The 16971-nt window shown below is 39.8% G+C and overlaps 1 protein-coding gene across 1 annotated transcript in view; it reads left to right on the top strand.

The window, feature by feature from the left end:
* The window catches only part of vax1 (ventral anterior homeobox 1), a 35201-nt gene extending 18434 nt beyond the window's left edge, over window positions 1-16767 (top strand). The window contains exons 3-5 of the mRNA XM_036593434.1: window positions 6122-6396; window positions 8953-9140; window positions 14863-16767. Coding sequence (XP_036449327.1) covers window positions 6177-6396; window positions 8953-9140; window positions 14863-15414 — 960 coding nt within the window. The 5' untranslated portion in view covers window positions 6122-6176 and the 3' untranslated portion in view covers window positions 15415-16767. The remainder of the gene's footprint in view (window positions 1-6121; window positions 6397-8952; window positions 9141-14862) is intronic.
* Window positions 16768-16971: the final 204 nt, after the last annotated feature.

The following is a 16971-nucleotide window of genomic DNA, read 5'->3' as shown; positions in this document are numbered from 1 at the left end:
TTAATTAAGGCTTAATCCACCCTTACAGTGTTCATATCATGAGTACTAGTAGAGAGAGCATTCAAAGTGATACTTGCTTTAGATTTACCTTTATGGCCCAGCAGACGATCCAAACTGACCAGTGCTTTTGTGCTGCCCAGAATGTGGCAGTGCAATCAGAGGTGTCGAGCTGTCCATCTATCTTCTTCACCCTGCTGTAATCTGTAATCTTTCCTCTAATGGCTGTGTTAAATGTTTCTGCTCAGTGGGGTGTTGACACTTGAGACAGCATTGCCAGCTGTGCCCAGAAAAGTGCCAGGCTGGGGATGTGCGATTTAGAAAAATTTACACTTGTAAGACTTAAAGCTGCACTATGTAAGATTTGGGGATCTGGAGACCTCTCTGGTAACCGCACGGAATATGTGGAAGAACATTTTGTAGTATGGATTGTCCTTCGTCCCCCCAGATCAATCTGATGAGTGAATGAGAATCAAAGAGAGCTTAAACAAAACTTGGTGAAGGACACGTCTTCTGAGGATGTGAGTGAATTATCTACTATTGTCACCACATCTTCATCAGTATAATGTTGATTTTGAGACAATTTTGAGACCTAATCATCGAGCCAGACCTTCTTTTTGAGTCTGTGCATGTGATGTTAATGCTTAAAGATGCATGATGTGGTGTGAAAAACTCCCGACCCGACACCTCTGACGTTTATTTCAAGTTTTACAGGGCGACTCGCTGCAGCACCACGCTCACGATATTTTAGCCAGTTATTGTTCTATGCTATTTCTTTAAATTTTAATAAAAATGTATTACAAAGTGCAGCTTTAATGAATGAATAACAAATGAATAATTAGCTAACCATGGGGAGGGGAAAGAAACATAAAAAAGAGACTTCGGTATTAGGAAATGGGTAGATTCCTGTGTCAAATGAGGCAACAGAGCTAACTGGTGCAGCATTGGATGCTGGTAAGGGCTCGTCATCTTCTATACAAAGTATTCGTAAGATTGAGTGTGTTGGATGTCTGCAGTTATCTGATTATTCAAATGATCACGTAAACAGCACACTCTGATTTCTTAGATCGGAGTAAGATCTAGAAATCTGATTAAGAAATCTGATAAAAAGAGCTGGATTTTAGCTCAGTAATCAGATTTCAGTGCATGTGAACTCTTACTCTGATTTCCTTCATATTTCTCAGTCTGTGCATGTGTGAAAACAGGCTGCAGTACCGGAATTAAGCTAGCAGCATTGCCGCGAGACGCAGCAAAACACTTTTGGAGTGATGCCGAAACCAATACATACTTGTCGAAATGAAGGATTTAAATATTCTTCATCTTATAGATGATACATATTCATATTTTCAGGTAAAGTGACTTGATGGGTTTAAAAACAAGCTATGACATGAAGTCTGAGTTTTGTGTTAGCTTTAAGTCATGTCTTCTTCTATGAGTCTATTGGCTGGTTGTACAGCGGAAATCTTATTACTTTCTGACTCACGTAGACCTGGAGTTTCCCATTATCTGATTACCCAAGTGCATGTAAACGTGTTGATCAGATTACTGACAAAATCTGATTTTCTGCAGTTATCAGATTATTAAGTGCATGTAAATGCACTCAGTGTTGTGCTCTCTAGACCTAGCAAACATCAGCTTGAGTAGTTAGCCTCATTAGCATTCTTGGCCTCCTTAATTACATCCTTAACATTGTGGTCACATTAAGAACTCGCAGTTTGGAGCTTGGCTTTACAGTAAATGTTGAACATTGCTGTGAGGATTTGATTGAGCATTAGTGAGGTCAAGTACTGATGTTGGATGGTCAGTTCTGGATCACTCCAACTCATCCCAGAGGTACTGGATGGAGCTCCATCACTCCAGATAACACAGTTCCACTGCTCCAAAGCCCAACGCTGGGAGCTTTATACCCCTCTAGCCCACGCTTGGCATTGGCATAGTGCCCTTAGGCTCATGTGGGTTCTTCCGAGTGTCCCATTCTATTGGATAGTGCTTTTCTAAGGAGATAATACAAGCTATATCAGCAGTGAGTGGCAAATGTAGCTAAATTCACTCATTAGAAGGGCTGTCTGGATACTTTTGGACAGATGTGTGTTATATACATTCATAGTGTAATATACATTCATGCGTACACCAAACATGTCTTGGCTGATCAACTATATTTGACAAGCTATGTAAATAAGACTTTTCTCTGAACTACTCCTTCAAAGCCTGTAGTCCCAGGCCCTGTGTACTTAGCCTTAACAACTGATTAGCATGATCTGATCTTCATCGTCAATTATGTTTCATTTATACTTGTTTTTTTTCAAATACACCCAGTATTTGGAGTTTACAGATTGCACAGACTGTCCAAGCCATCATACAAAGTTGCAGAGAAAGAAAAGATGGTGATTTGTGTATGTTTGCTCAGAAGAATATGGGTTGGAAATGGCAGGCAGGTGTGTGGGAGAACTGTGTTCTGTCCTTCACAGGCAACGAACGGCTTTTCAACTTTAGCCTTTGTTAAGCCTACGTTTGAATACACACTCATACGCCTAAAAATAACTTGTTTAACAAGAGCGACGGGAACAGTGCTGAAAGTTGTGGGTGCCGCTGACATGACGTTAAACTGTGAAGGTAGACAAGCAGGCTGTCTTGCATATATATAACAAACAGATGCGACAAAAGATTAGCTGGCTGGGTTACGTTTATATTAACAGTATGAATTGAAATGCATTGTGTTTAGATTTGAGAGAAATCTGATCACAGTGTGATTGTAAATATGTTAGTTGTGTTGTGTTTAGATAAACAGATCTGATCACAACATGAATGTAAATATGCTGATTGCATTGTCTTTAGATTAACAGATCTGATCACAATGTGAATTGATATGCAGGTTGCATTGCGTTTAACAGATCTGATCACAATGTGAATTGATATGCTTGTTACATTGTGTTTAGATTAACAGATCTGATCACAATGTGAATTGATATGCTTGTTACAATGTGTTTAGATTAACAGATCTGATCACAATGTGAATTGATATGCTTGTTGCATTGTATTTAGATTAACAGAGCTGATCTCAGTGTGAATGGAAATATGCTGGTTGTGTTGCATTTACATTAACAGATCTGATCACAATGTGAATGGAAATATGCTGGTTGTGTTGCGTTTACATTAACAGATCTAATCATGCTGTGAATGGAAATATGCTGGTTGTGTTGTGTTTAGATAAACAGATCTGATCACAACATGAATGTAAATATGCTGGTTGTGTTGCGTTTACATTTACAGATCTGATCACAATGTGAATGGAAATATGCTGGTTGCGTTGCGTTTAGATTAACAGATCTGATCACGCTGTGAATTGATATGCTGGTTGTGTTGTGTTAAATCCAATCACAAGTAAAACAGCTAAAGTGAATGATGGCAGAATTCTTTCTGTTGTGAAGAAAGAGAGCTTCACAACATCTACTCAAGTCGAGGACATTCTAGAGGGGGTTGGTGTATCATTGTCAAAGTCTACAATCAAGAAACACCTTCATGAATGTAACTACAGAGAGTTTACCTCAAGATGCAAACCACTGGTAACACTGAAGAACAGAAAGGCCAGATTAGACTTTGCTAGAAAACATCAAAAAAAAGCCTGCCCAGTTCTGGAACAAGATTCTTCTGACAGATAAAACCAAGATTAACTTGTACCAGAATGATGGAAAGAGAAGAGTGTGGAGAAGGAAAGGAAGAGCTCATGATCTGAAGCATACCACATCATCTGTGAAACATGGTGGAGGTAGTATTATGGCATAGGCATGTATGGCTGCCAGTGGAACTGGGTCACTGGTGTTTATTGATGAAGTGGCTACTGATAGAAGAAGCAGGATAAATTCAGAGCTACACTGTCTGCTCAGATTCAGTCAAATGTTGCAAAATTGATCAGATGGCGCTTCACAGCACAGACAGATAATTACCGAAAACATACTGTGAAGGTAACCCAAGAGCTTCTTAAGGCAAAGAAATGGAATGATACTAAATGGCCGAGTCAGTCACCAGACCTCAACCCAGTTAAGCTTGCTTTTCACTCACTGAAGACAAAATTGAAGGCAGAAAGACCCTGAAATAAAACCCCTGCAATGATGAGTTTATAAAAGACTTCTAACTTTTAATGTAACTTGATGTAAATGAGATTAACTAACAAGAATGAAATTGACATTTTGGGGTATTTTTGTTGGTCTGTTTATCATAAAATGTTTTTAAAGTGTAAAGGAGCGGCTGGCATTTTCAAATGGTGTAAAAAAATGGAAACTTTCTGTGGTTTTAATGTAGCGATGATTGATGTATTCAAATAGACTGAATAATCTCTTAATAACTTACATATAGTGACAGTTGTAGTAGATATACGCCTATTTCAGATGCTTTCACTTGTTATTCTCTTCGTCCTGGGACGCCTAGCTTTTGTCATCCTAGCTTCAGAGTTGAGGCCTTACAGCTGGTCACTGTCAAACCAAACCCTCCTTTTTTCCCAAGCCTCAACTCCAGCAGCTTTTCGGGCCCCCCTCTCCGAGCCCTCTTCTTACCTTTTCTTCAAACAATCCCTCCCCTACTCCACTTAGCTCTTCTTCTTTAAACAATCTCTCCCTCCCTCGCTCTCTCTCTCTCGCTCTTCAACAGGCCGCTTCCACACACTCTCTGAATGAAGTTAGTGCAGCGGAGAACACCCCCCTAGCTCCCCCCCGGTCTTCCCACTACTCCCTACCAGACACACTCGCTGAATTGTTTGTTAATAGTCCAATTAGATAATTGCCATCTTTCTCCCCTTGTGCTCTCTCTTTCCCATAAAGCAGTGAAAGGCTTTACGAAGGGGTGGGGTGGAGGGGGGGGGGTCAGAGGGAAGAGGGAAAAGCCCCTCTGGCCCAACAAGGTGACAAGAAGGGCCCGGGCGCGCGGCTATTGGCTTGAATTGAATCATTGTAGCCTAATCAATGGTCTTATTGGATTACCCACCACCGCTATTCTCCTAGATATTGTCGCCGCGACAATGAAAATAGCCCAAAGTGGGGTGGGCGGGCGTGTAGCAGGCTGGAAGGCGGGTGTGTGTGGGCGGTGGTGGGCTGCTTCTCGAGCGTGTGCGCTTGGGCTGCAGGCAGGTTTTTATTTGACAGGGTTTTTTGCTCGAGAGTTTGCTACGGTAGGCGTGCATTTGATGCCGTTTTAAAGGCCTGTTTTAAGACGTCCGAATTTGTGTCGTTTTCTTTTATGGTCGGTTTCTAGGGAACTTGAGGAGACCTACAAATTTTGAATTCTGTGCTTTGTTTCATTCATATTTTTCCTTTTTTGTATCCCTGCTTCTCTTGCTCAGTCAAACTCTCCGTCTCTACCCCTGCCGTACTCACTCCGTCCGTTTGTATATAACATCTATTGTAACGATCCAGACTTTACCGGCTAAACGTGATCAAAGGCTGAAAAACACCCGTCCCATCTGAGCCGTGGGACACCCAGGGCTGGACTGGAACTTTTTTTTTTTCCCCTCGAGGGCTCCGTTGGGTGCGCGCGAATGTGTGCGCGAGTGCCTGAGAGTCTGCGTGCGCTCTCTTTCGCGATCCGAGACCAATCATTTGACTGGGATCCTTTGCGTGAGTGTGTATGTGTGTGCGCGCGAGGACGGGCTGGAAGAAGAGGGGTCGTAGGCAGCGCACCCCTCCATTAGTGCCGCAATATATTTCCCCCCAAACAATTTAGTGCGTTCAGGGAGGTTACGCAAATCCCGAAAAGCGCGGAGCAAAATTACCGTAATCAATTCGGAACGAGCGAACGATGCGTCCGTCCCAAGCTCTGATTGTTCGGAGATCGTCCCTATCAGACTAACGAGGAGTGGGGGGACGCCAAATTGCGATTATTTTTTTGGGGGGGGGGCAAGAAAAAAACTCTGCGATCACTGGGTGAAGAAGCTAGCATTGGACACTGATAATAGAGCGCTGGAAAAGATGAGGCATTAGCTCCCTGGCTCAAGCGTCCCAATAGCTGCTGTTGTTTCGTACGCACTGGGACAAAAAAACCCGGCATTATCAGGAGCACCGGACTAACGGGATACTCTCCTGTTATCGCACTTTCCTTTTTTTCTTCCCCTGTTGTGTTCTTTGGCCTAACAAAGAAGAAGGAGGAGGAGGAGAAGGAGAGTTGTTTCTCCGATTGGGACGAGGCTAGCGATGGATGTCCGGTACAGCCAGGAGCCAGAGGCGGGGATGGTTCTGAAGAACGGGCTGAAGGAGGGAGGGAAGGAGGGGAAGGAGCCCCAGGGGAACCTTTCCAAAACGCTGCTGAAGGAGCCACAGGAGTCCTTTGGCCCGTCCGGAGCTGTGGACAACCATGAGAAAAGCAGGACGAGCTCAGGGGATCCGGACTACTGCCGGAGGATACTGGTTAGAGGTAAGTTTCCAGAAACGCTTTAGAGCTGCGAGGGACCCCTTCCGTAAAAGGCAGGTGTATTTTACAAATCCTTAAATATTTATCAGAATCAACTTCGTTTTTCTTTAAAAGCAGGCAAATCTGGACAGAATGCTGTCGTTCCAGTCCATAAATTCTTAAGTTAAAGTCAGTTTTCGTAGTAGCAGACACATCGCCAGGCAGTCCTTAAATTTAAATCGGAATTTAACTATGGAATAATTTTCCATGAAAGCAGGTACATCTTCCAGGCAGTCTGTTGCAGTCCAGGTTAATAAATTCTTGTATATTGTAATTTATCATTGGAATCTGTCTGGCAGCAAGCAAATCTTCTGCTGGTCCAGCTCAGAAACTTTGGTTCTCATCAGAATTAATGTTTGGAATCAGTTTCCCGAATAAACAAGAAGGTGGTCTGCTTCTTTGGATTTGTAAGTTCTTCATTGCTTAGTGGAAATAATGCAAACACTCAAACAAGGGCCACATTCTGTAAAAGCAGGCACGTCTATTGGGCAGTATGTGCTAGTTTGGATGATTTTTTCCAAACTTACTGGAATTCCTACTGAAATTCCTTCTAATATTGTTAAAAAGGTTCTGATTCTGCTTTAGTGATAGTGTTTGGGCACCTTGTGGTATGAATTTAAAGTCTCTGCTCATGCTTGGTTACCTCTCACAGATGGTGGCCACTCACTCCAGTTCTGGTGTTTAGGCTTTAGAAGTGTGGCAGTGAATTTCTGGTGAATTTTAATTTGAAATTCGATAAAAAAATAAAATAAAAAACATTTTTTGTTGTTTCTTTCAAATTAAATTGAGCATATTTAAAATAAACAGATCTATCTAATAAACAATGAAACATGTTGCGCTAAAGGTAATCATATCATCATTTTTAAATGGTCATTTGTTGCACATAAAACCAACTGATAAGTCATTATGTACAGGTAATTTTGTATATACACTATAATATATAAGTAACATTGCTTTCAGTTTTAATTTGTATTTTCTTACTTTTCTTGCAAAAAAAGTAGAAAACTCCGTTTACTTATATATTTATTAAACTTGTCTCCACTCAGTGTGACTGACTATGATGCTCAAAGGCGAATTTTTAAGTTTTGAGGGAAATCTACATTTTAAATGTATTTTTTGCTTGTTAATTAATTTTTTTTTTACCTGAACACCAGCGCTGTAGAGATCAGCTCTGACGTCCAGTAACTGACTTCAGAAACAGATTAAAACTCCCATTATATCACTCCCATAATCCACAACCAGAGCAGCGTCTGAATTTACATTTCTATTAAATAAAGTGTGGAGCGGTGAAGTTCACGCTGTGCAGTTTCCGAAATCCACAGGGCTGTGAGCTCCGTTTCTGATTTACTCTCCCAAACTCGGATCATGGTCACACCGAGACCCGATCAAACGCCAATGAAATTAAGCTGATGAAATGATTGTCTTATTTCCTCCGGCCGTGGCTGAGCAGGCCATATTCCTGTTTAACTGTGAAGGAGCCGTTTAGAGCTAAAGACGCTAAAACGTTTGCGCTCTGAAAGGAATGACATTTTTCACAAATTTCAACAAAATTCCATGTTTTTTTTATTGATGTTGCTTTTGTCCGTATTATTAAAATGACTGCTTTTCTTTATATTACAAATAGGCAGCAGGTGTTATTTTTTTAACATAATAAGATTAACAGTTTACTATATTAGAATTTCCTTAAAAATATTATTTATAATTTATAACCATTTAAAAATAAATATTCTTTAATTGTTTGAATGCGCTAATTTCAGGTCTGTCTGAACATCAACAATAATGCTGAAACATTTTCAAGGTTTACATCAGACTATGTAGAAATATTAAAAAAAAAAAGAAGCAATTGAAAATATATCAAATTCATGTTTGTCTATAGTTTTTATTTTACTGTTATATATTCCTTTTTGATTGTGTCAAATTGGCTGTGTCACTGTAAGTGGATGTTTAAACTGGAGTTCAGTTCTCTGGGGGAAAACGAACTGGAAGCGTTCCAAAATCAGACTGAGAACAGAAAAATCACTGGAGTAAATATACAACACGCTTTACACAAGCCAGGGAATATGGTCTAATATAGCAGCTTTCTGAATTTATACAGATCATTTTTAAGTAGATTTGTGACGATAGGTATATAATATTGTATGAAGCCTTTTTCCCTTTTTTATTAGACCTCTTTTATTTTTTATTTATTTAAATCTTCTTAACTCATTCTAGTTACTCTCACTATTTTTTTTATTAACAGCAGTTTTCTTATTCTTAGATTTTTTTCTTTTTTTCAGTGTATAAAATTGTATAAAAAATTCTATGGTCTTGTATAAAAATTAATTCCAATTATCACACAGAAACATGTTTTTGTTTTATTTTATTTTATAGAGCATGTGTACATATATATTTTTTTCTCATTATGATGCATTCATTTTGTACCTAAGAGGCTTTAATACTAAATATCAGCGAATACATCCTGTTATTGTAGAGTTTAGTGCTGATTTCGGCTCACAGACGGTTGTTTGTTTGTCTTTTCAGACGCTAAAGGCTCAATCCGCGAGATCATCCTGCCGAAGGGTCTGGATCTGGACCGGCCCAAGCGGACCCGGACATCCTTCACGGCAGAGCAGCTCTACAGGCTGGAGATGGAGTTCCAGCGCTGTCAGTATGTTGTGGGCCGAGAGAGGACGGAGCTCGCGCGCCAGCTCAACCTGTCCGAAACGCAGGTACTCGCATACAGATAAATATGTCCATCTGCACAAAATGTGCTCGTATAAATACACCAAAGCTAATTAACTGGGCAGTAAACATTTATTACTACAACAAAAAACACTAATTTTTTTAATTAAAGAGAAATATACAATCCATTGTGGTTGTTCTGTGGGTCCAGTATTTACAGTTGCCGTCCAGTTTATCTCGTCAATCCTTCATTAAATTAAATGCTGCTGCTTATGGAGTTGAACAAACCTCTGCGATGGCTGGACCGCAGCGAAACCTGCATCCTTCTAACTGAACCTACATATTCATAACTTTACTGAAAACAACGCGTTCTTCACTACATTTGTGTGTTGTATAGTATTTTAACTGGCAAAAACACACTTACTGCCCAGATAAAGAGACCTTTCAACATTTTTTCACACCGTGTTTATATATGGGAGGGTACAAATATATATATAGATATCCAAACTCATCTCAGGATTATTTTTGTTTAGTTGGGTTTTTAATAAGGACTGTATGTTCTGAAAGGAGCTTTATTATTTATTACTTAAATATCATTTTGTGATGTAAGTGTGAAGCACTGAATCAAAGAAATGTTGGAACGCAAGCAGACAATATTTCGTCTATTGTTATGCAAAGTGCAAAGTGTGTCCTTGTTTATACATAACAATCTAAAAATTGGAAAAAGATGGCAATTATAAATTGTTAAAATGGGGCTATATACATACATGTACATAAATAGATAGATAGATAGGTACACACACATATATATATATATATATATATATATATATATATATATATATATGTTAAAATCTCTTACCTCCAAGATGGTAAATTTCTAGGAGAAAGCGAAAACTTTGCTCTCAGCGAAAACGTTCTTAACTTTTCATATACGTATGTTTTCATATACATATATATTTATATATATATCACTGCTGTCGGAACAAGAACAACAGACATTTTAAAATTATTTAAGTTTTTGACATAATTTTATAATGTCTGTTGTTCTTTACATTGTGTGTGAATTTCATAATGAATGGACCAAAAGAAACGGCCTAAAATGACATGAAAACATGTCTGGTTCCATTGACTTACATTTAAGTAAAGTATGTTTTTTCTTTCTCTTGTGAAGTTACTATTTTGGAGATACAAGGTTTCGTGAAGTGAAAAAAATAGAGAATGGACAAAAATGGAAGTGCAAAGTGTTTTTCTAACGCGATATTCCTAAATGTGGAAGCTGTTCCTGTCCCAGAAAGCAGAGGCTGAATGTGTGTGTGTTTTCAGTGTGTTTCAGTGTTCATGAGGCCTTCAGTCTGTCTGAATCAGGCTGTGTTGTATTAGTTTACAGTTCAGCTGTGTTTATTAGGCCGTATTTTGCTCCTAATGTCTCCAGTATGATGACATGAATCAGCATCATAACTGCTGTGTGTGATCGTTTATTACAGTCTGCTCTCCTCCTCCGTCTGCTGAGTGTGTGAAGCCGTTGTGTAAGCGAGGCCTTATTTTCAGAGGGACTGTGCGTGTGTGTGTGTGTGTGTGTGTGTGTGTGTGTGTGTGTTAGAAGCCGGCTTAGAGTATGATGTGTTTCCACCTCGTGCTCCGGTTTGGGGTCAACCAGAGGTCAGCGGGTTGAGCTCACGAAGCTGAACCACTGAACTGTGCATGCACTCCTTTCTCTCTCTCTCTCTCTCTTTTCTTTTTTCTCTTTATCTAGCTCTTTCCTTTTATTTTTCTCTTTTTCTTATTTCTCTCTCTCTCTTATTACTCTTTTTTTTTCTCGCTTTCTTTTTTTATCTTATTTATATTTCTTTCTCCTCTTTATTTCTTTCTCCTGTCTTTTTTCTTTTTCCTTCTCTCTTTCTTTTCTCTCTTTAGTCCTCTCTCTATCCTTGCTGTCATCTCTCTTTATTTTTTTTTTTCTCTTTATTCCTCTCTCTCTGTCATTCTCCTCATTATCTGCCCCCTCTCTCTCTCTTTTCTTTCTATCGCTATCACCTCTCTCTTCACACTCCTTCCTTCTCTTTCCTTCCATCACGTATTTGCTTTAATTTCAACATGTTGATTACACTGTTAGACTCTTTATTGACCCTCTCGTACGGTGCTGGCTCAAACACTCTTTACAACAACAGTGTGAGTGGGCGGAGCTAAAAATAGGCAAATATACACAAATTAGCTGGTTTTAGTGACATCACAAAAACATTAAAAAAAGAGTAAAAACTATTTTTGAAGCTTAGTTTGTTAGTTATGGTCTGTGGACTGAGGAGTGGACGGTATTGAAATTTTAACAATGTTTACATAAAACGCCAAACTCTTATATTTAAATTCAGTTTTCTATTATATGTGCTCTTTAATATTTTAAACAGTATGATCATTAATTGTAATTGGATTTTATACGGTGATGATGGTGATGATGATAATGATGGTGCTTAAAGTATAAAGTGCTGCGTGTTTAGAGTTTCGTTAAGTCCTCCGCTGACCACAGAGTTTATTTTCTGACCATTTCACTGAATCACTGATTTATTCTGAGCCAATAAGATGAAAGTAGGTGAGGAGAAACACGCCGAGAGCTGAGAGGAGAAACACACTGAAGAGTGTGTGTGTGTGTGTGTGTGTGTGTGTGTGTGTGTGTGTGTGTGTATGTGACCCACTAACCCAGCTCACCCAGAGGAACACAGCCATGTGTTTAGAAATATCAGCACCTCCACTCACACACACACGCACACACACAAGCACTAATATACACACTGACACACATACACATGTCTTTGTTTTTTATTAGATGTATAATTTTTCTTTTGCGCTAAAGTGTTCATTGAATGTTCTTTATTTCTTTGTTTTTATTTTTTATGTTTATTTATCACACTAGAGAACTGCAAAATTGTGTAAACTTTTTTTTTTAAACATGAAGAATGTTACATAAATATAAAGATATACAGATTTACTGACTGACTGATTAATTGATTCACTGACTGATTGACTTACTAATTGATTGATTCATTCATTCACTGGCTGAATAATTAATTCACTGACTAGTTATTCAATTGATTTTTTTCACTGACAGACTCACTCATTGATTGAGTCACTGATTGAGTCACTGACTGAATGACTCACTGATTTATTGATGGACTGTTTTGTTCAATGACCGATTCACTGACTGTTTAAAGGACTGATTTGCTGTCTGATTGAATGACTAATTGGTTCACTAACTGATTAGTTTAGTGACTGATTGAATGACCGATTCACTGATTGCGTAACTGATGTATTGATTTATTTACTGACTGATTGATTCAGTGATTGATTGAATGGCTGACTGATTCACTGACTGTTTAAATGACTGATTTGCTGATTGTTTGAAGGACTGATTCACTGACTGAATGACTGATTCTCTGTCCATTTGAAGGACTGATTCACTGACTGAATGACTGATTCTCTGTCCATTTGAAGGACTGATTTTCTGACTGTTTGAATGACTGATTCTCTGTCTGTTTGAAGGATTGATTTACTGACCGAATGACTGATTCTCTGTCTGTTTGAAGGACTGAATCACTGACTGAATGACTGATTCTCTGTCTGTTTGAAGGACCGATTCCCTGACTGAATGACTGATTCTGTCTGTTTGAAGGCATGCTTCACTGACTGAATGACTGATTCTGTCTGTTTGAAGGACTGATTCACTGACTGAATGACTGATTCTCTGTTTTAAGGACTGATTCCCTGACTGAATGACTGATTCTGTCTGTTTGAAGGACTGATTCACTGACTGAATAACTGATTTTCTGTCTGTTTGAAGGACTGATTCACTGACTGAATGACTGATTCTCTGTTTTAAGGACTGATCCCTTGACTGAATGACTGATTCTGTCTGTTTGAAGGACTGATTCACTGACTGAATGACTGATTCTCTGTTTTAAGGACTGATTCCCTGACTGAATGACTGATTCTGTCTGTTTGAAGGACTGATTCACTGACTGAATAACTGATTTTCTGTCTGTTTGAAGGACTGATTCACTGACTGAATGACTGATTCTCTGTTTTAAGGACTGATTCCCTGACTGAATGACTGATTCTGTCTGTTTGAAGGACTGATTCACTGACTGAATAACTGATTTTCTGTCTGTGTGAAGGACTGATTCATTGACTGAATGACTGATTCTCTGTCTGTTTTAAGGACTGAGTCTCTGTTTGAATGATTGATTCTCTGTCCATTTGAAGGACTGACTCGCTGATTGAGTGAATGATTGATTTACTGTTTTATTCACTGGCTGATTGAGTCACTGGCTGACTAATTCACTCAGTAATTAAAAGACTGACCGATTCACTGTCTGATTGATTCATTGTTTGCACAATGGATTGATATTGAATAAATGTTCAGATGGTCAGTTATTTCACTGGTTTTATACGTATGCAGTCCAGTGTGACGCACTGGCGCCTCACGCACTCACAGGAGGTCAGTCTCTTTCTTTTGAAGCTGTTGCGCATCATGTTTGCTGCGGTCAATAGAAAACAGGCCTGTGTTACGCCACAGAAAAAAGCCCACAATTATCTTTCATTGTGTCAGACCCCGCCCTCGCGAAAGTCATTTCAGAGCCACAAATCACTCCGCCATTTCTGTCCGAAAAACACCCTGGACTGCTCTCTGAGTACAAAGAGCTGTGTGACATTGGTTGTGTTATGCTGCCTGTTAGGTTATGCTGTTTTGAACTGCATTTATTTATGTATTCCAAAATGATTCAGTCGGTTATAATTCTCTATTAACCCCTTCCACCCCAAACCCAAACACAGTCTGTATGTTTACACATAGATTCAGTCAAAAGCTTAGACCCATCGGACTGACTGGGTGCAATTGGGGCTTATATTAAAATTTATTTCCAAAAATGTTTAATTTAAAAAAGTGTTGACCCCCACATTGATTTATGACTTCTTCAATCAGAAAGCTTCTTATGAGAATGCTGAGAGTTGGTAAAGATGCATCAGGTCAAAGAGGGGCTACTGTGAACAGTCTATAATAGAAGATAGTTCACTATTTAATTCCATATGTATAATTTCATAATTTTGATATCTGCACTGTTATTCTGAAATGTGGAAAATGACAAAAAAGGGAAAAATCCTTTTACAAATTCACAGTCATCTTTCAAAACGTTTGTATAATTCAGTGTTTGAGATGTAAACAGAGTGATTTGGAGTGGTTTGGTGTGAAATGGTTCAGATTTCTTTACAGTGGTGGTGATAGGAACCAGGGGTCGCCATGACTACAACACAAATATAGACATTTTATTTACTGTCCAAAACCACCAGTGAACCTACACGTGTCTTCTGAGCTTTTATATGGAATGTTGATGATGGGGAAATAATGGAAAATCTAAAAGAGTAGGTTTTTCTTTGGGGACAATTTTGCCACAAAACACTATGAGAGGATTTAAAAAATATGTTGTAACCCAAAAGCTTAGGTCAAAACTAATGTTAAAAATGTCTCCGACATCAGACGATGTATTTATAACCATTTCATTTAATAACTTTCTGTGAGGGAGCTTTTAGAGGTGGACATCTGGTTCCTATCACCACCACTGTGAACAATTCTGACTCATTTCTCTAGGACAGCATTTCACATCAAACCACTCTGATAGTTTGATAGTCTGATATTCTGAAAGTTTGGTGGATTTCCCCTTAGATAGATAGACTGTCCTGTTTTCAGTTATTTATCTCCTCTCTGTACCATTTTTCTCCCAGGTGAAGGTGTGGTTCCAGAACCGTCGCACGAAGCAGAAGAAGGATCAGGGGAAGGACTCTGAGCTTCGCTCCGTGGTGTCCGAGACCGCGGCCACCTGCAGCGTGCTGCGGCTGCTGGAGCAGGGCCGTCTCCTGACCCCTCCGGGGCTGCCAGGCCTGCTGCCCCACTGCGGCTCCGCCCTACGTGCGCCCGCCCTCGGCATCACCGCCAACGGGGCGTCCTCCGGCGGAAGCGGCGGCGGAACGGGAAGCGCGTCCGGATCGGGTTCGGCAGCCGGGAGCCCCCCATTGCCAGCGGCTACCAGCTCGGCGACGGCGGTGACTGGGCTGCAGGGGTCGCCCCCCGCTCCCCACGGCCTGTTCAGCTTCCCTGTGCCGTCGCTGCTCGGCTCCGTGGCCTCCAGAATCTCCTCCTCCGGGCCGCTGGCCATGGCTGGCTCACTGGCCGGAAACCTGCAGGAACTGTCCGCGCGGTACCTCAGCTCGTCCGCGTTCGAGCCCTACTCGCGGACCAATGGCAAAGACGCACTGGACAAGAAAGTTCTGGAATGATCTCTGTTTACTTTTTTGCTAATTTTTTTTTTCCAATTTCTCAATTTTCTCGTTTTAAAATGTTACTACTTCTTTTGCTCTTGAACTTTACTGTTGTTACTTGTTTTCGATTTTGTTTTTTTTTTTATTTAAAAAATATCTCTGTCTCCTTCGTGTCGTCCGTGCCGTGGTTGTCGGTCAGTCTCGTGCATTTTATTTTTTTATTTCTGTTTTTTCTTTGAAATTTCTCAGAATGCACACGCGAAACATGTCTCGGTACTGCCACAGCAGAAAGGCGAACTCGCGCTCGTCTCATGGAAACGGGGGGATTTTAAGAGCTTCTTGCACTAATTCCTAATTTCACCACCTGAGTCGAGAAGGAAGAATGTCAAGCAAGAGGAAAAGACGGGGACCACTTTGTTTTTCTCCCCTCCATAGGATTCTGGACATTTTCTGGACATTTTTAGCCAACTCCCCCCAAAAAATGTCAAGGAAATGATCCTGTGTGCTAGAATGCCAAACATGATCCCACAGAGCTGCTGGGTAGCAATGAAAACTGTCAGCGTGTCTCATAGGAACGTTCTGGTTGGCTTGAATCACCCAATCTGTTCGAAGCTGCTAGCACAGATATATGAATGTTTCAGCTACATCACTGAAGAAGGCCTGTAGGCCTTCATTCTGCAGGCATTTATTCTGCACTGCTCCAACTCCTTTAACCCCTTAAACTCAGCGTCTGGGCAGTCGTGTGCAACGGTTTTGGCACCCCCGGTCAAATTGCATGCTTTTGTTGATTTTAATGTCACGTCCTCTGCAGAGAACACACGTTTTAATGCGTAGTTACTGTTTATTTGCTGAATTTAACATATTAGGGTAAAAATCTAAAGCATAAAATATGGTGCAAAACATATGGCACTTTTTATATTGTATGTTTTATATTTTTTCCAGTGTGTTAAGTTCAACAAAGAAATTGTGCCCTAAAAAAACGTATTTTCACTTTGAAAATTAAACACACGTAATTTGCCCAAGGTTGTCTTTCAAACTTTTGGACACGACTGCATGGAGGTCCAAACTTAAATTTCTCACTCTCACAACTACAGAGCATGCCCATTAGTTTCACAGTCGATAGTGAATAATTTGTAGCCGATACTGACCACCGTTTAAACGTTCTGGCCTTGTTAAAACTTATTCGTTGAAAATTACACTCTACAACTTCATACTGTTCAGCTATTTAGCTGAAATGTGTCAGAAACAGAAGAAGTTGGAGTCTTGTTGATTTTCTAGCTGTAAATAAGTGAACACATCCTCTACAGAGAACACACTTCTGCACATTTTGACGCACAATTACTGTTTATTTACTGAATTTAACAAATTAAGGGGAAAAAATAAAACATAAAATTTGGCCAATGTGTTAAACTTAGCAAATAAATAGAAATTATGCACTATTTTCATGCCTGTCCTCAGTGTTTGCTAATTTAAAACTTATAAAATCAATAAAAAACATAATTTCTAATCTGAGCCGAGCAGGTGCCATGTTTTTTGTTAATTTGTGAAGTTAAAATAAGTTGATAAACAGTTGAG

Source organism: Colossoma macropomum, unplaced genomic scaffold (assembly GCF_904425465.1).
Source record: "Colossoma macropomum unplaced genomic scaffold, Colossoma_macropomum, whole genome shotgun sequence".
Lineage (NCBI taxonomy): Eukaryota > Metazoa > Chordata > Actinopteri > Characiformes > Serrasalmidae > Colossoma > Colossoma macropomum.
The sequence above is the reverse complement of the archived record's forward strand: the minus strand, read 5'-3'. Positions and strand labels throughout refer to the sequence as shown.